The following is a 12,264-nucleotide window of genomic DNA, read 5'->3' on the forward strand; positions in this document are numbered from 1 at the left end:
AATCTGATTGGCTGAAACTTTAAACAGCTATTACTCCCTTAGTTTTCACCCAAACGGGGTGGAATTTAGAATTTAGATAGATGTAATGGACTTCTACAAGAATGTATGGTCAGCATGCTCATGTATGCACGTGCGTGCATGTGAAATTAGTAAAATCAAACAAACACTTGAATGAGCGTATTTTTAAAATAATTTTGGATTAAATACATTAATATTCTTTGTATTAAAAATATAGATTGTGTAGACAAGATGATATGGTCATGACGCAAATGCATTCACATGTGCACGCGTGTAATGCTAAAGTTTAAATGATTTTTGTATACTTCTTTGTAAATGTTAAAATCTCAGATGCATAGAGTTTGTCTTATTTAATGGAGCTTACAGGGAATGTGACACCAAAAGGGAGTTGGGGAGCGTTTGGGGAACATCTGTAACGGTCCCCGTTACAATTAGCACTAGTTTTTTATTGTGCTTGTCAAATAATTTCAAGTCTTAAACCACCTCTGATGCAAACTTTTTTTTTCTTGATCAAATAATTGGTTAAGGACTAAGAAATGCTCACCCTTTGATACTTTGGGACAACTGCACTTTACCGGTACGTCCAAATAACATGGAAATAGCACGTGTTCCTTCTCTATAAGAGAGTCACGCGTCAGCGTGACGATTTCGCTAAAAAGGCAATAAAATGCAAAAATAACCTATTTTTTGAATTCCTCGTCATTTTTCATGTTAATAAACTTCGTTTAATTAACGAAGTTATTAATTAAAACTTAAAGCACTTTCAAAACAAACCTTTGGCTTTCATTTTGTCGGCCACATTCCAAAGTCGTGACGTTGTTAAGCACGTGACTTATTTCAGTGCTGTGATTGGTCAGGGTAGGTGACGTGAAATAGAAAGTTTGACTTCCACTCTATTTGATTGTAAACAGTGATTCATCATGCACCTTATTTAAGATGATTTGTGTTGTGTTTTCTATGAATGGATATTTTTAATTGACTGACTGCAACATACTAGAATTTTTGGAAATTTTAGCGATAAATGTGATCCTTAGTTTATGGAAATGTTGAATAAGTGGAGGGGCAAAACTTGTAAACATGCAGTGAGGACGGTCTTGTTTCGAGAAACAGCAATCGGCAGTATAAGAAAAATGAAACGTAAGAGTCACATCTTAGATTTCTGGAAACAGAGCTGCAGTAAATCCTGGATTTACGAACTAAAATTTATCTATTTCAATTTGCAAAACACTGGATACTTTACAATCATTGAGACCACATGGAATGCAGTTATATAGGAAATCTCTACTAAAACAAGAATGCACTAGGATAGTAGCTATAATTTAAAATTGACGTTTATCTCCTTCATCACCCATAAAAACGTATTTACAACTCATCAAAAAAAAGACACAATGGTTCTACATGTATAGTGACACGTAGGTGTGGCCCCGAGTCTTAACGCAGATTTATCTAACGACTAAGGTAAGTTTGTTTTATTTATTTTTACGTATTGGGGGCTGCCGCCCCCACACCCCCGCTTAAAAAAGCGAAAACCCATTTAGATATCTTTTTTTCTCGCTTCGAGAGTTTCTTACACAACAAAATGGCGTCGCCCATCATAGTTGATACGTTGCTAAGTTTTTACGCCGCGCACTCTCACGCGGGGATCTAGAATCAAAATGGCGGCCGTACCGGTAAAGTGCATTCTATCCGATACTTTTTAAACAAGGACAACAAGGATGATAAGTTTATTCACTTTTTTCAGAGTTTCCTGATTGCTACACGTATCAAAGGGAAGCTGAAGGGGAAATATATGCAACAGGAATTCCTTCTATTGATTCTTCGGTGGAAAAGAATACAATTGAAAATTCATTATCAACAGCAGTTAGGTACTTGAATTTAATATAAGATTTATAGAATTTGTTTCAAAAGTTACAATGATAATTATTGCTGAAAAATTTTTATTTACATTTATTAAATGCAAATTATCCCATGTTTCCCACTATTGTTGATGCCCTGGCACACTCTCAAAACTAGACAGTGATTGCATAAATAAACGACAAATAGATTTTTGAATGGTAAATGAGTGTTTTTCAACTTATGTACATTTAGGAAGTATATATTTCAAATCATCAACCAAAATGTTTAGCTTTTAAAAGAAACGCAAATCTCCCCAGATAAGATGTATTAACACCTCTAATGGCTTTAGCGGTAGATGTATTTTTAATGTTCTTTTTGACAAGGCTGTTAAAAGATTTTTTTCATACAAAACCCTTTATTTATGCATACTTTTTATGAGTTATATTTTGCTTGAATCCAATGAACGGAAGAATTGTTTGAGTTTGTATCATTTGAAAACGAATTAATTATTTCATAAATAGTTAGTTATCTCCTTTTATTTTATACGTCTACTGATTTTTTCCTCCATAAAAGTTACGCGGTTCAAGTGGAGAGTACGGACAAAGTAGTTCGGCGCAATAATTTTTATTTGTATATTCATACGCATATTTCAGTCGGAAAGTATATGTGTACAAAAAAGGTAGAGAGGTATACAGCTGGTTGACGGCAGGCAGACAGGTAGACGGGTCGGCAGGTAGACAGGTCGTCAGGTAGACGGGTCGGCAGGTAGACAGGTCGGCGGGTCGGCAGGTGTATGGGTCGGAATCAGCAGGTAGACGGCTAGGTGGGCAGGTAGACAGGTCGTCAGGTAGACGGGTCGGCAGGTAGACAGGTCGGCGGGTCGGCAGGTAGATGGGTCGGGATCAGCAGGTAGGCGGTTCGGCAGGTAGACAGGTCGGCAGGTAGACGGGTTGGCAGGTAGATAGGTCGGCAGGCAGACGGGTCGACAGGTCGGCAGGTAGATGGGTCGGGATCAGCAGGTAGACGGTTAGGCAGGTAGACAGGTCGGCAGGTAGACGGTTTGGCAGGTAGATAGGTCGTCAGGTAGACGGGTCGGCTGGTAGACAGGTCGGCAGGTATGCGGATCGACTGGTAGACAGGTCGGCCATCAGGGACCAAATGGAGAGTAGAATAATGTGCGAGGATTAACCCTAATCTCTCGGATGGATGCGAGACTAACCCTAATCAGTAGAATAATGTACCAGGACTAACCCTACTCTCTCGGATGGATGCGAGACTAACCCTAATCGGTATAATTATGTGCGAGGACTAACCTTAATCTCTCAGATGGATGCGAGACTAACCCTAATCAGTCGAATAATGTGAGAGGACTGACCATAATCTCTCGGATGGATGCGAGACTAACCCTAATCAGTAGAAAAATGTGCGAGGATTAACCATAATCCCTCGGATGGATGCAAGACTAACCCAAATCAGGAATATAATGCGCGAGGAGTAACCCTAATCTCTCAGATGGATGCTAGACTAACCCTAATCTGTCGAATAATGTGCGAGGACTAACCAGAAACTGCTTAGCTGTCGACCTGCCGACATCTCTACCTGCCGACCTGTCTATCTGCCGACATGTGACGGACCTGCCGACCTGTATATTAGCAAATGTTTACTTGCCGACCTGTCGACTTCTCTACCTGCCGACCTGTCTACCTGCCGACTTGTGACGGACCTGCCGACCTGTATATTAGCAAATGTTTACCTGCCGACCTGTCGACCTGTTTTAATTTCTAGCAGTAAAATATAACCAAATCACAACTCTATGAAAGAATATCCGCCGTAATAAGGAACTACATATCCGTTAACTCCACTTGATCCAGTTACGCAGTAAAATGTGAATAATTCCCTCGAAATCTCTGCGAATGGACTACTCCCCGTGAGATAGTCAAATGATCTAATCTCTGCTTCGGAAGTTAATTCCCCGGTTATATGTAATCTCTAGATTTTACTATTGTTTCGGTTCTAATATGTCAAAGGACTAATCCTCGTGTGTTACTCCGGAAGCTAATCCCCGGTCATTCGTAATCCTTTATTTTTTCAATTACTTTTATATCGGTATAATAACATAGTCAAAAAATATATTATTGGTGAGTTAGCAAGATTCTAGTTCCCCTTGACCAGGACTATTTCCCGAGACACAGCCAATATTATCCGCTGACTAACGAAACCACGCCCTCAAGCTCAATCAACACTGCTTGATGACGGTGATATAATAAAAAAATATTGATTGTGCAGAATTCATGCACGCAAGGTTCATTATTCCCCCGCTTGAAAAGTGGGAGGGTATAGATAAAAAAAAATGATATGTCTGTCTGTCCGTCTGTAGGTCCGTCTGTTACGGTTTGAGGTACCCATCTCTTATCTGCAACTCCTCTCATACCACTGAAGAAAATTTAATGAAACTTTCACAGAATCTTTATTACATATTGCCATTGTGCACCTCCTATTTTACTTTTTCATCTGACATATATTTTGGATTTTCCACAGCAAAGGATGGATACTGCCATTATATTCATATGGGAGGCGGGGCTATTATTAAGTGAGCTCATTGCTCACAGTACCCCTAGTTGTAATTTTTTTTAATAGAATATAAAGAATATTATAATGCATTAAGCATGTAGTTAAATGCTACTTTGGAATTTTCACCCTTCGAAATCTTTCGCAACCTTGGCTGCGCCTTAGTTGACAATGGTTTTCTTTGAGTGAAGCCCCGTGGGGATCCGTGTTAGAATAGGTCCTCAGTACCCCCTTGCTTGTCGTGAAAGGCGAATAAACGGGGCGGTCCTTTGGATGAGACCGTATAAACCGAGGCCCCGTGTCACAGCAGGTGTGGCACGATAAAGATCCCCCCTGCTCAAAGGCCGTAAGTGCCGAGCATTGGCCTTAATTTGCAGCCCTTCTCCGGCAATGGTGACGTCTCCATATCAGTGAAATATTCTGAAGAGGGACATTAAACAGTATCAATCAATCATCTTTGAGTGAAAATGATCCTTTAGCCGCGGGTTTGAGACCGTATAAACCGAAGCCCCGTGTCGCAGTAGGTGCTGACACAAAAAAAGATCCCTCACTGCTCAATGAACCTAGATGCCCAGTGTAGGCAAAGTTTGAAGTTCTCCACCGGAAAGCGGTGGCGTACGTCTACATATGAGCGAAAAGTTCTCCAGAGGAATCAATCAATCAATTTCATGCATTTCATGCAGTATATAATAACAGAATGCCCGTGTATAGAAGTTCCAAGCTGCATTTAGAATTTCCAAGTAAATCACTTGCAATTCTTCATTTTGAATTTCCGAATCACCATTCGGAGTATTGGAACAACTTTCCAAATGGTTCCAAATGATTTCCATGTTGTTTCTGAATGACTAAAACTCATATTATTTCTTCTAGAAATTTCTAGAAATTTCCAAATGAATTCCAAGTTGCTTCCAAATGACTAATTTTATTTATCCAACAAATTAATGCAAGGTTTTCATTGGTCTATTTAAACAATCATGTTACATGTATTTAAATAACAAACAACCAGTGATTTGAAAATATATTCATGACAAAAACATTATTCTCCTGGCATCATTTAATGATATATTAATTAGAAGAAAGCAAACCTCTCTGGTAAATTACTATCCTGTAAAACTGTTTTATGAAGTAAAATATCAACTGATCATATACAGGGTGTTTCACAATATATGTCACACATCTAAATGGGCATAATCTGAATATCGAGCATAATACCAAAAATACCAAAACACGATAGTTAAGCATATTGATCTAAAATTATTATATTGCAAAGTATCGGGAAAATAATAATAAACCATGAAGTAACCGATGATATAATCAGTGATGTCATAATTTCAGTTATCCCCAAAATTGCGCAAAACTTGCAGCAAAAATTTGTTGTAAACTTTTATTTTAAGAACCGTTTACGATATTTTAAATATTTAACTGGGGTGATGATATAAAAAATAACTAGAACAGCAATTGCTGTCTATTTTTCTTATATTTATAATAAGTAGAGGGTTTAAATTAAATTAAAATGTAAAGATGAAGGAGAGTTAAACCCTGCCTCCTCTTCACCGCACCCTACCCGACCCCCAAAATCAAGAAGAGATGAGAACAATATCATAGGGAAGTCATTCATTGAGAAAACTTATGGAAGTCAGATCTGAGTTTAAGGAAATGGTTTGTAACAATTCCAGTAAGTGTATCAAGAGTATTTCGAAATCTTAAAATATTTGTTAGGTGTGTCTGCATACACGTTTTCAACGTTTAAAGTCAAATGACATTCAGAGCCGGGGTTAAAGTTTGCAAGATTGACTGAAAGGAAGAGTGAAAGAAGTGGACACGAATTAACACATACCGGTAGTTCTGAAACGACAGATTTATTTAAATGCAACTTTAAATGAAAATAGATTTGCACTTTGGGGGTTCTAAAAAGTCAGATATAAAACAAGAAAAGTCTCAAAAATCTTGGGAATCTTAGGAAACTTACAAAACAGTGAACAGAAATTTATAAGCATTAGTCTCTTAAGTTATTTAGGAAAATGTTTGGAAAACACTTGGAGAATAACATTTGAGGATTTGTTGCCATAGCAACTGAAGTAGAGAATTTTGGATACTTCTGACTCAAAAAAATAATTTTGAATATATGCTGATTAAAATGATATATAAAATGTATATGTAGCTTTACTTGTCATTTATCTATCTGTCTTTAGATGTGTGACATATATTGTGACACCCTGTATGCAAATTCAAATCAAAATTAAAAGTCCATACAGGTAAATCAAGGTTTTTACTTGGTTCCTGAACTTACAGAGATTATAAAAGTCTGACACGTTTTATTATCTTCGAGACCATGTATCAAGGCAATAAATAATTCCAAAAATTTTGTAATTTTATGCACTTTTCACTCAGTTTAAGTAAATTCAATTTGAAACTGTCCACTGATGTTATTGTTTTTCCAAGTGAAAATGAAAAAGATACATGTACCACTGGAGGAGTCACACTCATAAAAATGTAAAATATATCCTTTGAGTTACTACACAAAAGATTCATCATCCATTCCACGTGATCATGATGCAACTCGGATGCAACAAGGTTTAGGTTTGAACCGCTTAATTTCAAAATCTATGAGGTCGAGCCCGAGACAAGATCTCGAGCCCGATCAGTTCATAATAATAACATCTGCTCATTAAATATACAGACTAAGTTAAATTTCTGAACTACCAAATGGTTCCATGTAGATTCCAAATTGAGTTAAGATTTTTCCAAATAATTTTTTTTTCGAATGACATGGAAGTACTTGGAATTCCAAATGCTTCCAAATACTAACAAGTAATTCCAGGTTACTTCTGAATGAAACTCGACGGGGAGTTGGAACTTCTACACACGGGTTGTAATCATGTTGAGGACAGATGATACAAACAAAAACTGATCGAATAGATGGGAATCTGTTCTTGGATCTTATTTGGTTGTAAATGATTTAAAAAATACATGTACTAAGAAATTTTAATTTACATATTAGATGTTCAAATTTCCATCTTTCTGTAACTATCATTAATTTTCTACACACTTTTTGTCACCTAAAATCCCATTAATAATTATCTTTCTAAATATTTGATAAATGGCTAAAATTTTATTAAGCGTAGGGGTTAAGTTATGAAAAATTCATAAGCTGTTCTGCTGCCAATAATCTTAAGGAAAAACTTGATCACTGCAGAAAAAAAATCATGAACAAGGAGATACTTTTTTGACATATGAAAAGAACACTAATTAATCAGTTGCAAAACTATTCTTCAATTCCATTATCTCTTCATTATACATATTAAACACACTTTTTAATAACTCCGTTTATTTCTAGTTTTGTTATTCTTTACTATAAGAGTTATCAACTCTGAGGAAAATTATTTCGAGATAAAAGAGGTAATTATTATGCAGTTAAAGTGTGTCGTTAAGGGGGTTAGCTAGTTCCCCAGGGTCAGGACCTGGTTGAGGGGAACTGGAACCTTGTTTACTCCATCAAATATAAACATTTTATATATACAATTATACCCACACAAAAATAAATTAATATATATATATATATATATATATATATATATATATATATATATATATATATATATATATATATATATATAATAATGAGGATTGTGGTGTTATGGATAACTGAGATTAAGCTTTCGGGGGCAGAGACTAGCTCATTTGAATAAACCAGTTCTCCTTGAGCGAAATTTTACTATAGAGCCAGTTTTCCGATTGGTGAGATTCTAAGGCGGAAAGACCGATATCTTTATATATTACACTTGGTTATAACCGAAAACTGGAGGACGCATGAATGGATATTAAAGAATATTAGTAAGCTATATGGACATTCGCGATTCCGTACAGAAAAGACCGCTAAAAAAAGCAGCACAACAACAGAAAGAATTTGTTAATACTAGTAAATGTTGGGAATAAGTAAAAAAAAAACATCTTAATCAAATAGGGCAACTGTGTACGTATAAATTATCACAAAACAATGGAGGATATTTGTGTATAAAAAAACTACAACACAATAGGGGACATGTTTTGTGTATAAAAATCACATTACAATAGGGGACATTTGTGTATAAAAAAAACTACAACACAATAGGGGACATGTTTTGTGTATAAAAATCACATTACAATAGGGGACATTTGTGTATCAAAAAAACTACAACACAATGGGGGACATAATTTGTGTGTAAAAATTCACAATACAATAGGGGACATTTGTGTATAAAAAAGTACAACACAATGGGGGACATAATTTGTGTGTAAAAATTCACAACACAATAGGGGACATTTGTGTATAAAAACTACAACACAATAGGGGACATAATTTGTGTGTTAAAATTCACAATACAATAGGGGACATTTGTGTATAAAAATTCACATTACAATAAGGGACATTTGTGTATAAAAATACAAAATACAGTAGGGGACATTTGTGTATAAAAATTCACATTACAATAGGGGACATTGTGGGTATAAATGATCACAATACAAAAGTGGACATTCCTGTATATAACATGCAAATACAAAAAAAAAATGTGCATGACGTATGTATATACATGTACCTAAGGCTTATCAAAATACAAGAAGGAACATGTTTATGAATTATTCTAAAACCTCAATGGAGGAGAATTCAGTAAAAATACGGAGTATATTTTTAAAGGTAGAAATTTATAAAATTTAAGATGCCGAAAAGATCTTCTCTGATAAAAATTATTTTTGACTCTATTTTGTTTTGTTCGGATGAAAGCTTGACATTGAGTTTGCATTTTGTTAAGGAATTAAACACAGTTAATGTGGAACTCCCATCCACACCTCATCAAACCTCCAAGTGCATAAATCGCTTTTAAAGTGAAGTAATAATGACATCGACAGTAGTGTAATTATTCTTAAAAATATATGCATGATATGCAACAATTTGAAAAGAAACAATATATTAAGATGTCAAGAAATTATTTACTTCCTTTAAATGATCATCCGACATTTAGAAAAAGTATTAGTCATCAGTAGTTTTTATGTTTTAATGTACAAGTGCTTTGTATCTTTTAATGGAGCTAGAATATCAAATATCTTAGTGTTAAATTGTACGGTACACATATTCCAAATTAACAAAATCTTTTTTCAGAATCCGTATACCCCCCCCCCCCCCCCCGTCGAAATGACTAGATCTGCCTATGGAAGAGAACAAATTCATCTTCATGGTATATATTGAAAATTTAAGATCTTGAAAGAAGACAATTATAAAAAACATCTTTTAAGAGTTTATATATGTTATAAAAGTTATTTGAATGTTTAGAAACTTAATTCGTTGCACGCGACGTCATTATACGTTCTTACTGAATAACGACGATACCGATTTGAAACTTTGACCTTAAGGTCATATGCAACATACTTTGAACTTTATTGAGCTCTTCCCTGAAGTTTAATTCTACTAGATGATGGACCTGTGTGCAATACTTTAAATGTTTATATAATTATTGATTTGCACACCCCTTCTATAACAAATTTTGAAGAATAAATCTGTAAATTGTGTTTTGTAATTTTTGTATACTTTTCTTTGAATAATGCAAAAATTTTCGTAATTTGTTTTCTTTCTAAAACCCTGGTAATGCAAGCTGATTTTTTGTCTATAAATATCTTGAAAAATTATCAGCAGGTAAGGTACCTTGCGTATGTCCTTAAGGACCTTTTTTCATAAAAGCATTCAAATGATTAAATATTTTTTCTTCATTATTCTTCATCTCTCTTTCGACTGTGATCAAACGTAAGCATTGTACTACATGTATATGTCCATGCATAAGAATTTCCACGTACCGACGTACCGGGAATTGACTGCTACAGTCGTTTTACAGGTACGGGGTTTGGGCCAGTTCCGAATGATTAGTAATGTAAGGACTGATAATTAATAAATTTAACGGTGTAAAAATAATTTGTTTTCTATGGTAAGAAGGCTTATTTATTAGTGTTTGAATTATGCGAAGTTTTGATTTTTTTGCCCTCGGTTTGGTTTCGTTATCGTACTCGAAACAGTCGACATACTTTTTCAACGCAACAAAAGTGAATCACCGCGACGCGTAAGTCTGCAGAAAAACCTCTGCAGATTTATAAATTTTTCACATAAAACCACGTTCCAGGTATCAAAAGTAAGTTTGATATGTACTCTAACATATACTAAAAACTTGTCAATAATAAATTTTTAGAACACTGGAAGATATCGAAATATTTTCGTCTTCTTATTTTACCAGTTCCGAATACCCATTTTAAACACAATTATAAATTCACTCTTCGTTGTTTTCTTCATTGTAAACCTGATTTATTATACCCCCGCTTGAAAAACAGGAAGAAGGGGTATATAGTAAAGGGATGTTCGTTCTTCCATCCGTCTTGATGTCCGTCCGTCCGTCCGTCTGATATGCTCTAGGGTATCCATTTCTTATCCGCAACCCCTCTTCTACCACTGAATGAAGTTTAATGAAGCTTCACAGAATTTAATGAGTCTTTCACAGAATCTTTGTTTATCAGTGCCAAAGTAAAACTATTTTATTTTTGGACCACGCACATAATTCGGGCTCCCTGAGAAAAAAACATATACCGGTAGACACTGCTACTCTTTGTAATATTGAAAGGTAAATCCATCTCTAATCCGCAATACCTCCTATACCACTGAATAATATTTAATGATACTTTCACAGATTCTTGATTACATTGTGACATTATGACCTTTTATTTTACTTTTTGATCTGACACTAATTTTGGGTCTCACAGAGCAAAACATGGACTTTGTCTTAAATAATCATAAAGAAGGTGTGGGGTATCATTAAAATGAGCTCAGTGCCCACAGTACCTCTAGTTTCTCTTCAACCTTTGGAAATACAAATAATTTATTGGTAAGCAATTAATTTAACTTTTCTTAGGCATGCCAATGGATAACATCTGGGGCGTATATTTTTTAATTTAGGGTTGAATTGAATAAGAATCTCTGGGCTATCCGGAACTGGTCGGCCTATTCGAAACTGGTAAAAATGACACCTATGGTAACTTGCGAAATATTTTTTTTGAAGGCAGGGTGAACTTTTATGAAACAATATTTAATTTCACAAGTCATCGAACTACCTTGACAAAACACTTAAATTTTGAAATAATGTCTAGTATATTTATAGCTCAGCCGAATCGGTTTCTTATTCGGAACTGGCCAAACGACTGTACTTATTCTATGTATTATGAAAACATGATTTTTTTTATATTTTTAATTTGAAAATACTAGTAGGAGATGTAATGGCTGTACGAATATTTACAATTGTTACTGGTTAATTATAGATAAAGGATCCTTTTAATTAATCAGATTTATTGTAAATACTCTATATAAGCTAACTTTATGAATCGCACAGGTTTAATATATATTCAATATCTCGTCTTAGTTTAAAATATATTCATTTATTGAAACGGATTGAACAGCAGGCATAAATGCCTATGATCGTTCTCTCCATATCTCGTCTTCACGTACTTCGAATTCTAAGGGATATGATCAGATCGCTGTGGCATATAGACAGCATAAATTAAGGAAGTCCTGTCTAGTTACACAGTAGTATAGTATGCCAGGGTATTAACAATAGTGGGAAACATGGGATAATTTGCATAACGGGCGAAGCCCAATATGCATAAATTATCCCATGTTTCCCACTATTGTTGATGTCCCTGGCATACTATACTAACTAGACAGTGATTCTTTGTATTTCCGTTTCATTGTGAAAATAAAATTGTAGATATAGACTTAAATAAAATGCAGACATAGATTTAAATTACACGATGATTTCCATCCCATTTTCAATA

General features: G+C 35.0%; 1 protein-coding gene across 1 annotated transcript in view; it reads left to right on the forward strand.

Moving 5' to 3' along the window:
* Positions 1-12,264, forward strand: part of LOC134272590 (uncharacterized) — a 36,278-nt gene that overhangs the window by 17,096 nt on the left and 6,918 nt on the right. The window contains exon 3 of the mRNA XM_062754809.1: positions 1,760-1,883. Coding sequence (XP_062610793.1) covers positions 1,760-1,883 — 124 coding nt within the window. The remainder of the gene's footprint in view (positions 1-1,759; positions 1,884-12,264) is intronic.

This window comes from Saccostrea cucullata, unplaced genomic scaffold (genome assembly GCF_032062105.1).
Source record: "Saccostrea cucullata isolate Sc308-1 unplaced genomic scaffold, CSIRO_AGI_Scuc_v1 ctg538, whole genome shotgun sequence".
NCBI classification, from domain to species: Eukaryota; Metazoa; Mollusca; class Bivalvia; order Ostreida; family Ostreidae; genus Saccostrea; species Saccostrea cuccullata.